This window comes from Polyodon spathula, chromosome 12 (assembly GCF_017654505.1).
Source record: "Polyodon spathula isolate WHYD16114869_AA chromosome 12, ASM1765450v1, whole genome shotgun sequence".
In the NCBI taxonomy this organism is placed as follows: Eukaryota; Metazoa; Chordata; class Actinopteri; order Acipenseriformes; family Polyodontidae; genus Polyodon; species Polyodon spathula.
Window position 1 is genome coordinate 35,261,995 of NC_054545.1, and position 20,470 is coordinate 35,282,464.

A 20,470-nucleotide genomic window follows, 5' to 3' on the forward strand; every position below is an offset into this window, starting at 1 on the left:
GTCCAGGTTTTGGTTGCTGTAACGGGGTGGCAGAGGCGCCCGTCTGTCGTAGCGCTCCAGGGGGAAGGGGAAGCCAGAAAACTGAACGACTTGGTGAGGATCGACAGGGGGCGGCGGAGGGTAGGGCTCCTCCACAATCTCATACTCTCTGATAACAGGAGGGCAATAGTAGTCTGGGTGCCCGGGATATACTGTGGGGGAAAGAGAGACAGACACAGTCAAGATCTGACAGGCACACAAGGAAAACAATCTTGGACCGGAACTAACAGGGCAGGCTATTATATTTATAACATTAAAGGAAAGCACAGTAATTGGAGCTGCACAGAACATTTAACAATTCCCAATGCAGAGAAGGCACCGAGCTCACCATCGTACTCCAGCTCCCAATTGTTTTTCAGGACGGATTCGTTGTCAGAGCTGGAGGGTGGCCGGGGCGGGAGGTTTGGAGCCACACTGCACACCACTGTGCCCCGTTGCTTCTGGGTCTGTCCCCCTCCTAGAGTGAAGTCAGGCTGCCCACGGGCTTTCAGAGTCAAGGCAGTTTCCTGGTCAAGGTTGTTCCGGGGCTCAGGCATTGCATTCATTTCAATGGGGGAAAGCTCCTGATCATTCCAGTCCATGCTCTTGGCTACATTGGGCTGGAATAAGCAGTCAGGGTCATGCATGTTGATAGGCTTGTGCTTTTTCTGCCGGAGGTAACGTTTGCGTGAGAAAACAAACACGGCAACGAGGATGAGTACTCCCAGGGTGACAGCGAAGATCTCGATAATCTCCCTCACCCTTAACTGATTGTCGCTCGATATTTCTATCTGCAGTGTTTCAGTGCAGTGGTAGGTGGTGTTAGAGATCTTGCAATCAAAGCCGCTGGGACAGGGGCTTGAGTGGCACACGTCAGCATAATCCTCACACCTGTCAAAAACAATATATATGTATGTGTGTGTGTGTGTGTGTGTATATATATATATATATATATATATATATATATATATATATATATATATATATATATATATATATATATATATATATATATATTTAAATCGCTCATGCATTTTAAACTAAATCCAAGAGTAATGTAGACTAAATCACACCTCAAATCCAATACATTTTTCCTAGAATTACAGTATAAATATTTTACAAAAACAATAATTTCCATTGGTGCAATGGGTTAACAATATGTGCAAACAGTAGTTGGAACTGTACCTGTTTCTAGTGTCTGGCTGTGGACAGTTGCAGAGGTAACCCTTGCTGCTTGGCACACACTGCCTTCCATGCAAGCAGGGATTAGACAGGCATGGGTTGTCTGCTATCTCACAGCGAGAGCCAAAGTATTGTGGAGCGCAGTTACACAGGAACTCTGAAAACAAACCATAACACCTCATTGTTCCTGTCCTCTCTGGCAATTAGTCAACTAATCAGCATTCAGCGCGATGGACGGCTTTGATTTTGAGAAAGGGACTTCAGTGTTTTGTAAAGATGCCAGTGGTAGTAGAACAGCTAGTTTGCAACCTCAAAAAAAACAAAAAAACAACTATGCTTAAACGAGCCGAACAGTAAAACAGCTAATTACCGCCGCCGGGGAGATGTATACAGTAGGCAGTAAAACCTGTCTAACCAGCCAGTAAACACTGGAGCACTCTCTGTTTCACAAATACAACACAAATACATTTCTATATAGCGCCCTTCACGGCATGGCAACCCAGAGCACTGAGAAAACAAGAGAGCTCAGGGGTGCAATACACTCCAGCCACAACCAGTTACATAAAAGCACATTAGAAAAGCTAAAGATTTCAATTCAGTCTTAAGAGAATCCAAGTTTCAATCTGCCTAATGTCAACCGGAATATTCCCCCTTGCCTTTAAATTGCTCTACATGAGCCTACTATTAGCAAAGCTTGTTGGTTTCCTATGATCTTACCTCCAGTAGGAGTATCCTGGCATGTCCCTCCATTCCGGCACGAGTTACTGGTGCAGCTTTCTGACTGGGAGCAGCAATGATAGATCCCTGAGACCTTTCTCTCTCCAGGCATTTGCACCCCTGCTTTCTCTATGCTCTTTATGGCTTCTCCATTGAGCTCGAGTGCGTCGAGGCAGCCCCTGAATCCCAGCTGGACCTGAATCTGCTGGCTCCTGTCAGCAGGGGGCGCCTGAACAAGCCCCCCAAACACCAGAAAACCTTGGGACTGGAGCAGTCGACAGGGTGCTGCCAGCGTGATCGAGGTGGAATGGATATTGTTGAGGCTCAGTCTCAGGACCGTCCCGTTCACCTCTAGGAGAACCCGGTGCCAGCGCCCGTCGGACACAGTCACATTCCGCACCCCCAGGGTTTTAGGGGGGGTTCTGCCACAGCTGTATTCAAACTTGAGCTCACCGTTGATAACCTGCAAACAGTGTTGAAAAAGCTTTTAAAACGTTGTCAAAGTGATCACATATTTAAGATATCGTCTCTATCAAAGCATGCAAAATGACCTTTACCGTGACATTAAAAAACCAGACGTACATGAATCATTAAAAGCAACAGCAAACAGAGCTGCTATATTAGTAAACATTTCTGGACTATCAATCAATAATAACAGTTTTTAGTTTGTAACTCCCTGCCCATTGACTAGATAAAATTACAGCCCAGTGGTTTTTGAAGCAGTGCCAAATTGTAACAATCAATGCGGAATAATTGGTGTAGTTCGATGACTGACGCACAGTGATTACGAGTATGGACAGGACAGGAGAAAGGCAAAGTCTATCACAGAGCAGATCACAAACATTTCCAAAGAAGCAGCAACTTGTTTAGTGCAGGGCCTTTGTGTTTGTGCATGCGTGGAAGGCAGAGAGTTGCTATTGTGCGGATTTAGGCGATCTCAGGGTTCAACAGAGGAGAAGACTGTATGTGAGCAGTAGAACTTGCAGACTACATATTTCTGTTAACCAGACCCTGCTGCTTACGTTACTTTGAGATTGGTTTGCATCATGTCACAAGAAATAAGAAAAAAACCCTCTCAGCATGTTTAAAGTGTATATATAAACATATGCTATTGATCGAGACCATCGCCCTCAGCACTCGTTTTCCACTCTGCCTATTTTATTTGTAAATCTACTTATGTGTTCCAGGGTCTAGAATAGAAAGTGTGTTCATGTTGTTGGGGTTGATGCATTTAGAAAGACAATAAGAGAGGGCTGGTGCAGTTTCCTCAGAACACAATGAATTACTGGAATGTGGAGAGTTGTAAAAGGAAAATCGAATTCAGTGTGATATTTCAACATGTGCTTGAGCTGCAGTGGAAAGAAAAAAAAATCAATCCAGTTGAACAAAATGCAAGATTTCTGAAAAAATGTTCTGTTTAGATGAAAGGTATGACACAAAGACAAAAGTATTAGCAGGACTGCTGCCTCCTAACATAATGAACACCAGTTCTTTGTTTTATAAATTGTACTTTTTTTCAGATGGAGTGCAGGAAAATCTTTTATATATTTTATAGAGCCGGCATTACTGTAGGTACTATTATTATTATTATTATTATTATTATTATTATTATTATTATTATTATTATTATTGATAACAGTAATCGAAAATCATAAATGTATTATCAATCACGTTGAGGTGTTTTTATGTTTTACTAAAGCTTCCAAAACTGTCATTTGCAATAACAGCACTCAAATAAAGCCACTACCCATCAAATCAAAGAAACGTGTCACTGTGCAAAAAACAAAATACTTCTTAGGAGCATACTGTATGTGAAAACAGCAAAACAGCATTTTAAGTACGTTGTAACTATGCATAATAACATTGTAATCATGTGTAAGCACACATGTATTTACTAAATAACTACTATGTAAATACACAGTAATTAGAGACACTTAATGTAAAGTGTTACCAAAGAAACAAACCTAACTAATAACTGTAGTTACAATGATCTCTTTAGTCACTTCATGACTGAGTATAGCGCTGTCACCCTTGTACGCAGATAATGTCAGTGCCTTGAAATTCAAGATGATTGTGACCTCAAATAATAAACGCAGAAAAGAAGTTTCTGGGAAAAATTAAAGAAAAACTGCTGTTTTTGGCAACCGATGTGGGGCGTGAGGATTGTTGCAGGCATGTAACGGTAAAGAAGCCAGATGAGTATTAGGAATCCAAGCCTTTCTCCTGACCTACGCTGCTTTGCTTTGTAATTGAAGCTTTGACTTCAGGGCATCCTCATGTTATGTGTTGAACATTTCACCCAGCACTCATTGAGATCTTATTTGGCAGGGACATTAAATGTCTGAATAATGAAATACTCTTCCCCTGTTGCCAGTGCACTCGGAAAGACGTGTTCAGACTCCAAAAGCACGTGATAATAGTTCATTAAAAACACAACCAGCCTGTCTCCTAACCAGATTACTCAATCCACATCAACCCATTAGCAATACAGATGCCCCTATCTGTCAGTCTTGGATATGGCTTTCTCCCGATACAGTTCAAATTGTCCTTGTATTTTTTCATCATTAAAATGATTTACACAAGCTATCAATAGACAGCAATGTTTTGGGCACATAGAACGATTCTGGGGCTCTGATGATTGGTAAGTCTGAGTTTGAGTCAGCTTTCTAGCACCCTGCACAGAAGCACAGTAGGGCTCAAGGGAATTAAAGCATTATTAACAAGTGTCTTTAAAAGACCAGGTATGTGTACCAGAGCAATGTTGTGTGATACACTGCCATTATGGATGCTATCCTGTCCACTGCTGGTGAGATGAGAGGAGGTTAAAATCTCTAAAAGTACAAGACGAGAGCATCTATTTTGCATGGTGATCAAGATGATTGCTTGCAGTGCGAGGGGTCAACAGTCTGTGCCCAGCCCCCACCCCGTTACATATGCGCCTAAAGAAAATCTAAATCAGTAATCAGTAGAACATGCAATCTGTTCCTATGGCAACCTTGATATTTTCTAATATAAATAACTCTGGGATTCACTATTTATTCGGTTGTGCTTGGATCAGCATGTCCACGCTTTCCTGGGTGTTTTAATGCTCTGCGATGCTGGAGGGAATGGTGGCAAAGTTGTCAACATCAGCTGTTCTAGCCTTGCTAAATCCTGATCACATTGCTGTATTGTGACGTGCGGCTTCTTTCAAGTCTGCAAGACTACACTACTTCAGCAAACAAACAGAAAAGCAAGTTAGGACAGGGACCATCACAGTTTATATATTTATTCATAGATCTCAACGAAAATAAACTCAAAAGATATACTTTGATGCAAAAAGGCTCTTTGGCTCTTGAACCCCTGAGTAACTTTTTATTTGCAGGCCATATTTATGCATGCTGTGTGTCACGTGGGAGTCTTTGAAAGATAATTAATCATACAGTCACAGATATACTGAATGCAGAACTTCAGGCTCTTGAATAAAAGGCTCTAGATGTTTGAGTTTCTGTCCAGCCAGCAAAGGGAAAGCAAAGGCGTCATTGTCTATTCAAGGTCAGTGTGGTACTGCACATCAATCAATGATGTCATGCATTTTAAATTTCAAATTATAGTTAGTTTAGTGGATATTAAAGTGAATGGGGCTCAATATACAGTAAGATACCCTTTGCTTCCTTCATCATAATTATGTTTTTTCAATATATATTTTTTTCTGTTTCTTCATGCCCTTGCTAATTAAGCTCCTGAACTTGCTAGGGGACTACATGTCTGGCTGGCTGGGATTCAGGTTTGGATGTTTGCATACAGCATGCTGGTTGTAGAGAAAGCAGGCAACTACTCTGACTTCTGCAATGAAAGTCAGCATTTTGTTATCTCTCTGGTGGTTACAAGGGATACCGTCATGCAAGTAAGTTAAATAGGTAAGTATTATAATGATATAATAGGAGACTGCAAAGATTTAGGCCATAGACGACAAAGGCTTTATAATAAGGGAGAGCACATGGTAAAAAACAGTTTTTCATAAAAGACACCATGATCATTAAGTTATCAAGGGAGGACATAAATAAAAAAGGTAAAATCAGATCCACGAGGACCCCTAGGTGTGTCGAGAAAAATTGAGTCGTGGTATAGGGAGAGGAGGGTAAGATCAGACCAAAGACAGGTTTAGTGCTGGTAGCTGGCTATAAATATGCTGGGAAGAGGACCAAGGCCGACCCCTTTACATGTGTGCTCTTTGATTCCAATAACCCAGCAGATCCTCACCTCCAGTGCCCCCGTGTCAGTCCCATTGGTGGCCATGACCATGCCCTGCAGTTGGTGTGTTTTTAGACGCAGGGACAGCCTGAGGTGGTTGTTTTTCAATGTGTTCAGGTACTTGTACTGGAGATAGCTGTTACCGGAGAATCTGATAGCTGACTCTGAAATGGAAAAAAAAAACAAAGACATTTACAAACCTGCAATCAGAGGTTGCGCTAGATCGCTTGTAGGCATTGTTTGTTTATTTGAAAAACTAGATGTATGAAGTAATTTCTTTTCCACAATTCACCTTAGTATCTAGTATCACAGTATCTAAGAGTCCTAGGATAGACATGTAATGAATAGTATCATATAACCTGTATTTAATGCACTTGTTTTTGTAATCATTCCCATTTTATGAACAAGTATAAAAAACGTAAAAAACGTACCATTACAAGAACAGACCACTTCCCAGACATGCTGAGGGGTGATGAAGCTTATCCTCGCCGTGGCGTATGTAGAGACACTCTGTGCATCCATCCGAACCGTGGACTTACAGCCTGCCGGTGGGCAGCTTGGCCCCTTGCATAAACCATGCTTCACCTTTGTGATCTGCATGCCGAGCAAATCCTCGATCTCCTGGACTGAGCGTGGGAGCATCGAGGTCAGGAGGTGGGCTTTGGCTGCAGGACTGTCCCGCTGCTTCAGCACCAGCAGCACGTCCAGGACCAGTGAGTTCGGCTCCTGCTGCAAGCTAGCGATGTGCACGCCTTGCTTCTGTACCCCCAGGGTGTTTCCCAGATACCTCTGCACGTTCCTCCAGTGATCCACGATAAACTCCTCTGGCGTCATCCCCGTAAGCTTCAGGGTGACGCCCTGGTCCAGCACGTGCTGCGTGGCTCCCCACACGGAGATGTGAACCGTGGCTGGGGTTGTGAACTTCCCGTCCGTCACGCTCACGTTCAGGGTGTACTGGCCTGGTTCCAGGAGGTCGCTGGCAATGATCTTGCCATCCGCAGCGCTGACCGTGAAACTGTGGCTGGGTGGCGATTCCGAAAGCAATTGGTACGAAAGCACGTCATGGAGGTCTTGGTCGGTAGCGTGGATTTTCCCGAGGACTCTGCCTGAAAAGTTGTCGTTGGCAGTGGTGATGAAGATTTCCAGGGGCAACACAGAAGGTGGGTACTGGCTCTGCTCAATGATGCTAATCTTTATGAAAGTGGAGGAGGACAGAGGGGGGTAGCCACTATCTGTCACCTGAAGGGAATACAGGGAGAAGAAGATCAGAAAACTGCATTCATAGAAGCTTTTGTTTGGAACGGTTTTGGAATTTTAAAAGTAATTCTGGAATCAAGAAACATGTGAATTCTTGAAAACATTCCAGCATTGGTAAAGTTTGTGTCATCTAAATAATGAATTGCCAGTTGCAGCTCAGTTTGTTTTCTTTTGAAAAATCATACAAAAAATAATCTGAACTTTATTCCAAAGAGGAATCGCAATGTCCTCAAAGCCAGCAGTAGAGCTACTAATGACTGCTGATTGCCCTGAGCAGTTTCCAAGCAGTAATGTGGGTGATGGCTGAGGATTACTGCTCATAATGGCATGTTCTACAGTTACATAACACTGAAAAATAAATTATTCTTTTCATATATCACAGTTTAACTTTAATTTCCGTTTCTGCCATCTTCAGCCAGACCCCAATCATAAGTATAAAACAAACACTGCCCCCCTCAGTTTTTAACAGTGTGTGATTGGAACCAATTTTGTAAAAAGAAGACAAACAGATTTACTAAATAAATAGCCTCTTGCCTCATCATCAATTCAAAAATCACAAGAGAAGCTTATTAACATGTTGTTGTAAAGCATTTTTAAACTGGTTAGCCCAGCATTGCCATACAGAGAAGTAAGAAAGAAAGAAGTCTTTGTTAATGCCACTAATATTTAACATTTTTGAGACTTTGGATGTCTGGATATTGTCATTGAGCTCCTTGGCAATAATATATCATGGCTGATCAAGTTTATTTTTTTCTAGGCGACTTGTGCAAAAATGCGAAACAGATGCAGTTCTGGGTATCTGATGGACAGGGAGGCAGGGTGACTGGCTCCCCAGGAGTTTCATAGAATGAAACAGTTGAGAGGTGCAGTATGTCCCCCTGAATTCCTTTGGATAGGTGTTTGTGGGAGTCACTTGTCTTGACCCTTTGGCGTCCCACTGCGCTCTGTTTTGGAAGCAGCGTGTAGCTGGTAACGCTCACCTGCACCTGCAGCAGGTACTCCTCCTTCGTTCTCCTCCTCAGGATTGCCACGCTCATCAGGAGCCCCTCGCTGTCAATCTGGAACTCCTTCCCAATGTCCCCAGCAGTGATGCGAAAGGAGAAGGGGGGACCGTTTGGGGGAGTGTCTCTATCGGTCACCATGAGCCTCAGCACACTGCTGCCCACGGGGGATCTCTCCTGTAACAGAACAGCAAGGCACAGGTTAAACATTTACCAATCCCCCGCAAGACTCTTTGCGCTTGATCGCTTGACACGCATTATCCTAGAGTTGCAGCTGGTGCTATGTATTAAATACATCTCTGCTGCATTCCACACATAATGCCAACATCACCAATTTGGGAGGTCAGATTACAAGGACAAGTTTTTGTCTCAGAAAATAACGTTTACTGCACTTCTACAATTGTAGCTAAAAAAAGAGTTAATACAGTACAAAGTACAAAGCATGGCAGAGAAAGGTCAATGCATTGTATCAGGAAATATTGTAACTCAGGGTCATTCTAATACCTGGCGCTAAAGGTATCAAATAGTGGATTCTAGCAAAAAAAAAAAAAAAAAAAACCTGTTATAACTGTTGTTGCTATAGCTCCATTCAGCTTAAATGATTTATACAGATACACAACACCTAATTTAACTCAGCATGAGGTTAGCATAGTCGTTGTACATTTACCTGCCAGCAGCGATCTGAAATCTCTACAAGAATCCTAATCATAATTCAAGTTTATCTGTTTAAATAGCCACTGTGTAATGTTTTTTTTAATCTTTTTTTAATCTCCAGTCAAACAACTTAAATGTAGAAACATTTCAATAGCAAATCTTGATCAACAGTGATGCCGAGTTCATTGAGATGAATAGGCAAGGATAGACACTGGCTTCAAGAAGAGGCAAGGTATGGAAGCAACTGAACTGGTCATCTTTTTTTTTTCTGTCACTCTTTTCATATATGTTTTTGCTCAGGAATAATGTGTTAAAGGTGGTAAACCTGCTATTATCAAACAAAGTCCAGGAGTGAATGTTCTGCAAAGAAGCCATACCTGCCATCACCACCAAGAGACATTATTCAGGAGCAATGGTTGCTCAAACTTAGTCTGCCAATTTCTAGATCTCAGTCCCCTTGGAAAAATTGCAAGGGTCAAGGGTCAAGAGAGTCCATGCTGTGCTGCTGTCCTTTTCCAGTTGACCCATGCTCTTCATGACTAGAGCAGTGCTGATCCTATTCCCTACCTGGATGAGTAGGCTGTAGTTGAGCTGGAAGAAGACGGGTGGATTGTCATTAACATCCAAAACCTTCACAGTCACCGTAGCAATGCTGAACTGAGGGGGGGCTCCGTTATCTTCGGCTCGCACCTTCATAGTGAAGCTGGACAGCTGCAGAGAGAAGACATGTTCACTGTCACTCACACAAGGTAATGTAGCTCAGACAGAAATGGTACAGTGACACTTTATAGTATTGGGGACATTGCCACGTACAGTAATTGCATACTTATTCCACATGTAGTTACCATGTAAGAATAGGATAGTTACCCAGATGGTAGTTACTCAGTTATTACACTGTCATGTGCACCCTGTTATCTAAAGTGCTACTAATGGCATTTCCTTTCAGTGACTATTTGCTCTATTTCTAACATGCATGACACCACCAAGTTACACTGGTGCGGTTATTTTTTGTATACTGTACACCATCACATGTATTACGGTGGAATATGAAATACAGTCACTCTGTGACCCTTTACCATTTACTCTTTCTGTGAAACAATACCATTTAGGTGAGAAAGAAAATGCTTGATTCTCTTGCTGACTGCAGTAGTTTTGCATTCGGGTTCTCACCTCCTCCCTGTCGAGGTGTCGCGAGAGCCGGATCTCTCCACTCTCTGGGTCGATGCTGAAGTGCTGCTGCGGGTCCCCACTCTCGATGGAATAGTAGATCTGATTGTTGAGTGGCCCATCGAGGTCGTCAGCTGAAACCTGAAATAATCAGGGAATGCAGGTCACAGCTACATTCAGAAGGGCATGCAATGGATTTCTTTTTGGAAGTGCCCCTAGTAGGAGAGCAATGTGTGCAGAATGATTCCTACCCTTGGACTCAATCTGAATTATGATGCCTTTGTCATTATAACATCTTTTAGAAAGAACTATATACTGTGTGTAATTATTTACTGTCTGACTTCACCCATTATTTATTTATTTATTTATTTATTTATATTACTTACTTTACATATAAACAAACACATCAACAAAAGCAGAGAAAGACACTTGCAAAACATATACTCCCCCCTCCCAATCCCACCCTTCATCTCACCCCCCCAGCCGCAGAATCTAACAAGTCAACAATCTATAAGAAAGATGATTGAAATGAAACAGTTATAAATATCATCTCTGACTCATCAATTACATTTCAGATAGAGCTGCCAGTAACTAACCCCATAACCTACCAAGATGACAACGCTTCCCAGAGAAATGTCCTCAGCCACCTCAGTGCTATAGACTGCTTGGCTGAATCGGGGTGGATTGTCATTGACGTCAGTGATGTTAATGATGACCATTGTGATGTCACTGAGAGAGGACGACCCCTCTCTCACACCCTCCACTGATAGGTAGTACTCGGTACACTGTTCAAAGTCCAGAGTCCCGTTCACAGACAAGAGACCTGCGAGGAAATGGTCAAAGATCATCATGGCCTTATATACAAAATGCATGGCAATACATTATTATTATTATTATTATTATTTATTATTATTATTATTATTATTATTATTATTATTATTATTATATATTTGTATACTTCTGCGACCAATGATAAAAACTGTTCTTATCTTCTGCAGTACTGCTAAAAATAATTGCTTTCGTAAATTTTGTTCAGTTACTTTGCACCATTGTACAGTCAAAATTTCTACACCTACTGTAATGGTGAAAAAAGGGAGTGAAAATTGAATTTTTTTTGAAATCCCAATAAGCAGCGTGAAGACAATAAAAGTGGTGCTCAGTGAGAAGTCATCCAATTATAATGAAACGTTTACCAGCTCTCATAGTGTCTAAAACATAATGTTGCAATTGTGATTGCATTGCTACTCACGGACTTGAGCCAGTAAAAGTGACTGCAGTTCTTTAAATTGCTAGCTTATTTGAAACCTTTTACAAATGGGAAATCTGCCAGCTAGTCTTAAATCAACTAAACACCATATAATCTTTACTTAAGCAGATAGGATGAAGTGTGTTCAAAATAGGTAGGAGCCAGGGCCAAAATGCATATGCATCACCTGCTGTGTGTAAAAAGGAAACAGTGCCTAACAAACAGACAGATCTTAGAATGCCAGCATTGTTTTTGTTTTATGTTCCACTCTAACGGCTGCAAATGCTTTACACTGGGAAGCTTCCATTTCGTTCACATTGCAGTCCAGCGAAGAGGCAGCAACTCTTTTTTGTTTAGGAGGGTTCTGGGTGCTAAGAGTGCTCAGTAGTACTGGAGGTTATATTGCTGGATCAACTGACACATTTTGATATTTGAACCTATTGACAGCTGGTCAAAACATTGCTGTATCACTCTGAATTAAAAGACACAGGTAAAGTTGTGATGAATTGCATGATAGCAGAGCCTGTTAGACCCCAGGCACTGAATCTCTTGCCTTCCACTGCCGTATTCTTTAGAAACTATAACTCTACTCCGTGAAGCAGAGTTATCACCACGCACACTAAATCCTTGAGAACAAACTAAAAACAAAACAAAACCCAAAACAGAGGTGTTTAAAAATGTGGGCATTTAAGGCAAGGAAGTCTTTTTATCTGTCTTCTTTGGGGTGACAGCCAATCTCTCTTGTACATGTCGCTATAAATAAAACAAGACTAAACTTAAAAACAGCAACCTTCTTCAATACAATCCCTCAGGCCACAACAGGTACAAATAACGCACTGCAGTACAGCAGTACTGTACAGCACAGGAGGAATATAAGAATATCCAAGTCAGGCGTGAACAGGTAAACAGGTCAAACTTAATAGGCTAATCAATCATATAAATTGCTAGAACTGAATACAATACCTAACCTAAAATAAAGTACGTTACTAACGTATTTAAACAACACAAAAACTACTTTCACTTTCCTGTTCCAATCACATCTAAATCTAACAGGAGTATAACGATTTGCAATGCTGTTATATCATAAATGATATGCAAAATTGTAATATCTAGGAATAATAAGGTTGTTGTTATAAAACAGTAAAGTTGTAATTTTTTTTTTTTTTCTGGAAATCAGTGCCGATTGAGACAAGGTTGAAGGAGGAGTACTCAGTACCGGCATTAAAATAAGTCCTGATACTCAGTACAGTGAGTACAGGCAGAATTTCACCCTTCAAATACACTTGCAAATCTTCATCTTCCACTGCTTACATAATGCCCACCAATCTACCTTTAAATGTTAATTGACTGAACACTCCCTCCATTCTCCCTTACAGCGCAAGCAACAGCATGTCTAGTGTTCAAATAGCTGAGCTAAGAAAAAAAAAAGTAATTGTTCCTTTCTTTTTTTTCTTTTTTTTTACTGTTTAACTGTCAAGTCATGTAGAAACAATACTGGTGAGACTCAGCTCAAAGTCGTTAACGTTTCCCTTTTCTGTTCACGGAGCAAACAAAAAATGAAAGAGCAAATGTCTTCAAATGCCTTTCTTGTGTTTTTCTTTCAAACTCCCCTTTTGCTTTTGGAGATTTTTTGTAAGTGTTCTTTTTTTCCTAGGGCTTGTTTTCAGTTATTTTCACTTTTGCAATATAGCAGATTTGTGCAGAAGCCAACAAATATATACCATATCATAAAAACAACATCTGCAGTGCATATCAAATTATATGAACAAAAATAACACAGACGGTTGTGTGTGTGTGTGTTTATATAGGATTTATTTTTGTTACAAAGAACATGGCTCAAAATCTGCTAGACTGACACCAGCAATTTCGGAAACTCATTGGCAGAATCACACCAGTAAGCTGTTCATTTCATTGAGGTTTATTCCTGCTTTTCAACTTCTGTCGCTAAAAGCAATACAAGATTTTTAAAATGTGATTTGCTGTAACCCTGGAAGCATGTTTCATTGGAATTTTATGTTTTGTGATTTCAAAGGGATAATGCTTAAAGTGCACTAGAAACTGCAGAACCTCCATCCACCAATCAAGAAGCTCTACTGCAGGGCACTATCACATGGTACGCACAGGTGACAGCAGAACATTCAAAGAGACCATGTAATCAGGCTGTTGTTGCATTTTAGTTGTATTCAGTATTATACGATGAAGGCAAATGAAGATAGACCCAACTATACCCTCTGGATTCTCCATTCTCAACTCAAATACAGCACCTCTTAATACTGCATCATCTACAAATGTGCACGCTGCATGGCTTGGGCTCTGCAGTGGAAACACAACCAGGCTGCTGTGCTGGGCTGGCTCAGTTGGACAGTGCAAAAGAGGTATTATTTCCATCTCTGAACACTCACCAGTTTTGGAATCGATGGAGAATTTGCCATGCTCGTTCCCAGAGATTATGTCATAAAGGATCGCCACATTCTGCACTCTGTCCCGGGTCAGCGCAAAGACGTTTAGCACCTCCGCACCCAGGGCAGACCCTTCTGGGATGGCTGTGGTGTATTCACTGTGCAGGAATACCGGGATGTAGTCACTCAAGTCCACTACATTCACAGTCACCGTTGTGAGGGAGGACAGGTAACGGGGCAGGCCCAGGTCATTGGCTTTCACCTTCAGGTCAAAGGTGGACTGGGGTTCATCAGACAGGGTCTTCTCCAGCCGAAGAATCCCAGAGAATTCATCAATTGAGAAGTAGTCTCCAGCAGAGTCTATGAGGGAATACATCACCTCTGAGTTTATACCTGTAAGGACAAGAATTAGAAACTGTACTTTACTGCTGTTGCTTACATGATACAATTAGATAAAACATGTGTAAAACATGAGAAAAAGGCACAGTTTAATCAGAGAATGGTACAAGACAGGTGCATCAATCACAGTAGATTACCTTTTTTAATGTTTCATAGCATATCAAAGTGTAATAAAGTACAGTAAAGAGGAGCAAATCACTACACCCCCACACATTCTACAAGGAGCTGCAGGCAGCTGCGATTATGTCCTAGTTATCCTCAGGGAAATATTTAAACCTGCGAAAGTTTAAAAAGAATCATAATCAAATCAACACTTGTCAGCCACAGGCACAGGATTGATGGATTGCTTGGCATTTTTCTAGTTTACACTAGTGTTTTCTTCCGATTGCAATTAAGATTTACTACTAATAACATTGCCCAGAGTGAGTTTTGTAGGGCTCTTCTTAGCAAATTCACACACACACACACACACACACACACAAACACACACAAACCATCCATTTGATTTGACTAGACTGGAGCGTTTTCCAGGGATTCTTAAACACACATTTCTGTGTTCCTGTTAGCCACATAGACACTCAAAAACACACACCCCAAAGCAAACCGCCTTATCTCAGGCACGACTGCGAAGTGTTCTGAGGTCTTTAAGAGCACCAATTAGCGAAATGATATCAATCAATGTAGCCAGTGAAGTGGATGTTGTCTTAAGTAGTGAAAGAGGCCCCTTGCGGTTTGAGCATGACCTGGTTTAGGGAATGTTTAGTTTTGCTACGTTTTTCAAATATTTTAGCCGCTCCTCCGAATATATATATATATATATATATATATATATATATATATATATATATATATATATATATATATATATATATATATATTATATATGCCAGTGCTCAGGACTTGCATAGACTTGCTGGAAGGAACCACTTACGAGAAACAAAAAAACAAAAGTGTCTGTAAACCTACATGGCCTGTCAATGACTGGTCCATTTCTAAGTGATTTCATTCTGACAGACTACAATCATAATGAGAATATAATAGCTGTGAAATAGTTTTTACAATTTACGTTGCAAGCCAGTATTACAAAACATTGGCAACTTGCATTGTGTAGGCATGCTTTTGTTGTAACAAGTTTAGCACATTAAAACATGACTAACTGTTCATTTTTTAAAATGACTAACTGATAGCAACTGCACCATGACCAGCTCATTGTAAGTCATGCAAGCTAACTGTAGGATCACCCCAAATCATTACACAGAATGTAACTTCATTTAAGTAGCTAGACCTTTGCCTCTGGTATCAATATAAAGTATACTGTATATTCCTCTGACTGTAATGCACTGGGGTAGCAGGTCAATTTGTCAGACACCTAAATAAATAACCTTGGGTATATATCTTGTGACAGAGATGATTATTTGTGTTAGATCTCCTTTCCAACCTGAGAGGCCACAGTGTAAAGGGAACAGAGTGTCCTGGACTGGATGGCCTGACAATAATATTGTTTATAATTATTTTGATGGCTAACACTATCTGGAGCTGTTGCCATATGCCAGCATTACACCCAGATCAACAACACTGCACTACACTGTTTGCACTACAGAACTGTATTTACCACGAGCACTAGAGCGCACATACAACAATACCACCCAACTTGACATTGGACAATAATAGTAACAACACTGTTATGTGTGGGTGAACTGTAACGGGACTGTATTCACCACGAGCACCGTTCGGGAATTATGGATTACTTTGATGTCGAAGTATGGAACAATAATTAAATGACAAACAAAACTTGAGCGGTGACCATGGGTGAATTTAAACAGGACTTTTTTTTGTTTTATACACCATTTAACGGACCTAGCGGATTACACGAACAGACAACATTGGAATCGCATAGACACCTGTTTATTACTATGGTGACAATTAAGAAAGGGGTTGTAGCAGAACCATCACATTGGGCTTTTAAAAGACCTTGTTAACTATCGTTGCAGGTAACAATGTGAAAATATCATTGGTCTGTCCGATTTGTTAATTGACCCGAGAACTGTATACACCTTCAACCTGGAACTTTTGTTTACCACGTAGACGTGACAGCTTCTTTGGGTGGACAGCCATGGTCTTAGCCCCTCGTGAAATGCGACGTAATGGATAACGTTATTATTGTGTGCATACCTCACATACAGATTCAAAGTGGGTGCAATCACACGTTTAAGTGGTACTTGTGTATGAGCTAACTGGTCCATTTGAATTTGTGCCAGTCACCCCCCCCCCATCACATCTTACCCCCCCCCCCCCCCCCATTGGCTGGGGTTTTTCTTTTTTCTCTAGTTTTAGAATGTATAGACGGACTCAGGAACTGGATGGTGTTTTCAGGTCGCTTCCACATGTCCTTCTTGGGTGTAAACGTGAAGGTCTGGGCGGGACGATCGGACAGTTGGAGTGTTACCGCAGTAGCTGAATTATTTGGGGGTGTCACGAACAATCTTTGACAGGTGGGGCCAGAAGGATGCAGCTGTCTGGCAAGGCTTGAGAGGCTACCCACCGGACCCCGGTAGAGTGTAGTCTCGGTCATTGCATTGTAAGAAGAACCCAATTTCACTTACCAGAATCTGGGTCTTTAGCATTGACAACAGCAATGGGTGTTTTCACTGTTGTGTTGTCAAAAACAGTGACCACATAGTGATTGCTAGAGAATTTTGGGGGGTTGTCATTCACATCTTTGATGGCCAAAAGAATGTCTGTCTGGCAGGACCGACCGCCCCCATCTGTCGCCTTCACAACCAGGTCATATTCCATTTCCTGCTCACGATCCAAGGCAGCCAGTGTATACAGCCCTCCTGTGACATTAAAAATAAAGATTTTAAATGAAAGATTGGAACCATTTGTGGTCTAAATATAACAACAAAATGGACTTCCCCTTCAAGGTGTTTCCATGTCCTCTGAATATAATTTGTATATCGTGTATGGCTGGTGTCCAAACATTACAGCGTTATTTTGAAACTTTTAAAAGTGTTTTTTGCATGTCTGATAGATTATTTCTGTTTTTACTTTGAAATCCCAGATATTCGTTCTAAGTTGATATTTCACTTTCCCTTGAATCTGTCTTAAGTCTTTAAACTGACACCGGTTTAAACAAGCCTCTAACTACTCCTGCTTGGGGGTTTGGTCACTAACGCATCTTAATACCCATTGTTGAGGAAATCTTAACAAAGATTAGTACTGTAGCTTTTCACAACCAAACCCACCTTTCGTTAATGTGCTTGTGTGTGGCCAGACTCCCTACCACACCTTACATACCCTCTAAAACATATCCAATACATTGCATATGCTGTTACTGCTCAAAAGTTACTATGCTTTCAATAATAATGCTATTGTAATGTAATTGTTAATGTTTCTTCTAATCCTCTATATTTTGTTTATGTATATGCGGTGTCTCGTGTCGTGAAAATACGTATGATATATATAGATGAGATATATAGCTCATCAGATCGTGAGATCATATAAGTAGATATAGGATATCGTGGAGTATATATATATATATAAGCTAAGTGAGAGAATGTACTTTTCAATGGTTTGAAGAGGTGTCTCTACGCGTTTGTAGTTATTATATTTTAATGATAAACTGGATGGGTATGTTGTGTTGTATGATAGAGTATAGTGATGGGATAGTATATGTATATATGATATATATCTGATGATTGAGTACTCTATTATATGGATGATATAGATATAGTGATATGTCTAGAGACAGCCTTCCTTATTCCCTCGCCTTATCCTCTACTTATTGCGCCCTGTCCTGAATCTTACAGCCCACAAAGGCTTGTGGTACTTTAACGTCGTGGTATAGTCTAGAACTTTAATAGAGTGGACTTGAAGAACTTTTGTATGGCTCCGGAAAGACTTGTCTGATGCCCTTCAGCCTGGACTGAGCAGGGCCCCATAGCTCTGACGTTGGCGACAGACGAGACGTCCGGCCCGTGGACTTCTCACAACCCATGCACGTGCTGACGGGTACCGGACGGCGACGTAGGGCCCGCATGAACCGTGCCTATGAAGAATCCGCTCAACGCAAACCTTTGTACGACCAACGTAGAAGTCCGCTGTGCGCGAGACACATGTTGGTGTGACTTTGGGTGCGTTGTACGCTTCGTTTTCATTCATACGCTATTATAACTGTGTGACTCTTTAGCTAATCGCTATTAACTAACAGGACAATTTTAGCCTATAACTCCATACATTACTACGTAATGCTGACCTCAAAAAATTTACGATGTTACGTAGCAGAAGAACTGGATAAGCTGAAAATGTCTAACTTCGAGTGGAGTTTCGTTAATCAGTAAGACCTACTACACACTTTTTGAACTCTGTAAATTTAACAGTAGCACTCGTATCCTGTGTATAAATTAGATATTATAGTTTCCTTTACATACTTACGTGACTTACATTATACGATGTTTATCTAAGACGTTAATAATCTTCAGCTATCGTTGAGACACGGACACAATGGTTATGTGACTCGTTCGGTACAGTGCTATTAGATCCTTATTATACACACGTATAAACAAGAATACATCTGCTAAAAAAAAATAAATCATATTAATTTTCTAGTTGTCAGAAGATAGATCGATTCAGAATCCGATACGTAGTGGTGACAGCGGGTGTCTCCGTCGGCTTCTTTTTTAGATAGTTTGTTTTTATTGGTATTATAATTGAGATGCGTAGCACAGACGTTATATAGATTAAATTATAGTTGTGCGCATTCAGAATAAGCGTACCTTACTTCACGTGGTTCCACAGGGACACAGGATTGTGCGAATCTATATTCGTCCACTACTGTTGGACGAGGTGTATTGTATAGGGACTCGATTTTCATACTTTATCTCTCTCTAAGATATGCTGATGGAATGTTGGAATTAACTATAATGTCTATCAATTCATACGCTGTCGGGGAGAACACCAAGAACAGCTGAAAAAACTATAAAGCAAAAATAAAATAAAAATCTATCAGAAATCGTGTCCAAATATCTAATTTAAACACATTAATTATATTCAACAAGGAATGATGCAACAAGGGAAAAAAAACCCTTAATATAAGAATGAACAACAAACATATCCCTGACAAAATAGACAAAGCAGAGATGGATTCATCACACTACATTACAACTATAGCAAGAAGTGATACATATGACGTTACGTCATCGGTTTTGACTTAGTTAGATTCAAACTTTTTCGTCGTACACGTACGAGTTAGTAACAGAGTCCGGTCTGCGCACGGATTCTGTCTACACTCGCGGGAGGGATTAGATTCATCAGCGGATTTGAGTGGCACCAACAGGTGAGCATTATTCTAGGACAACGATTCAGATCACGGAGACGTGGCAGTCACATGTCTATGAAAACGAAGGGACCTTTCGAAAGAGACGATAGTTACGACATAGTTCGGAACGGACTCTCCAGAGCGCGGAGGTGAGCAGGAGGGTGAAGGGATCGGAGATCTGCACGTTCGTACGCGTCATCCGACGGAGCCTCATCGCAGTAACAGACTCTTCCATATGCCTTTGAACGTACCAGTGCTGAACGTACTACGTACTCGTCTGTGATGCTTCTGTCACAGCGGTCGCATGCGGACTACGACGTGGGCCAGTACGGTTGGAACAGCCAAACACTTGGGTGGACGGGGGGTCAATTCGTTTGTGATAATATTTAGTAGAAGCTTATTTTTTAAAGTTATTCTTAAGCAGCACTTAGCAATATCATTTTTTACTATTGACACATCACTTTTCCCATAAAGCTTCTTATGCAATTACTGCCACCATATATTATATGAACGTATACTATATAAAATCTTCAAATCTTCAAATCTTGTAGTTATTTTGATACAGCATGTGATAAGAACCATATCAAATATACTCTCACGCATATGTTTTTTTTTTTTTTTTTTTGTGATTTTTATAGCATAATGCTTCAAAAGCCTTGGGTATTCATATGCATTTGACAAATGTAATTGTAACACCTTTTAACAAAATTTGGTGAATCATATCAAAGCATATGTGACTGATAACATCAGTATTCCTTTAAGGTTGTATTTTTCATGTGAAGATAACATCTCATTCTTAAAGACAGTTACTGTGCAGTATGCAGATTACCAAGAACTAAATATAATATCCCTTAATGACATGGTATGTGGTCAATTAATA

General features: G+C 40.8%; 1 protein-coding gene across 1 annotated transcript; it reads right to left on the minus strand.

Moving 5' to 3' along the window:
• Window positions 1-37: 37 nt before the first annotated feature.
• Window positions 38-19,804, minus strand: LOC121324879 (protocadherin Fat 2-like). Its single transcript, XM_041267083.1, has 12 exons — window positions 19,705-19,804; window positions 16,877-17,110; window positions 13,878-14,267; window positions 10,838-11,052; window positions 10,233-10,370; window positions 9,630-9,773; window positions 8,388-8,585; window positions 6,582-7,389; window positions 6,160-6,314; window positions 1,918-2,380; window positions 1,204-1,357; window positions 38-191 (listed from the first exon to the last, which is right to left on the minus strand). The coding sequence occupies exons 1-12, from the start codon at window positions 19,802-19,804 to the stop codon at window positions 140-142; spliced, it is 3,051 nt and encodes a 1,016-aa protein (XP_041123017.1). The 3' UTR covers window positions 38-139.
• Between the last annotated feature and the right edge of the window lie 666 nt (window positions 19,805-20,470).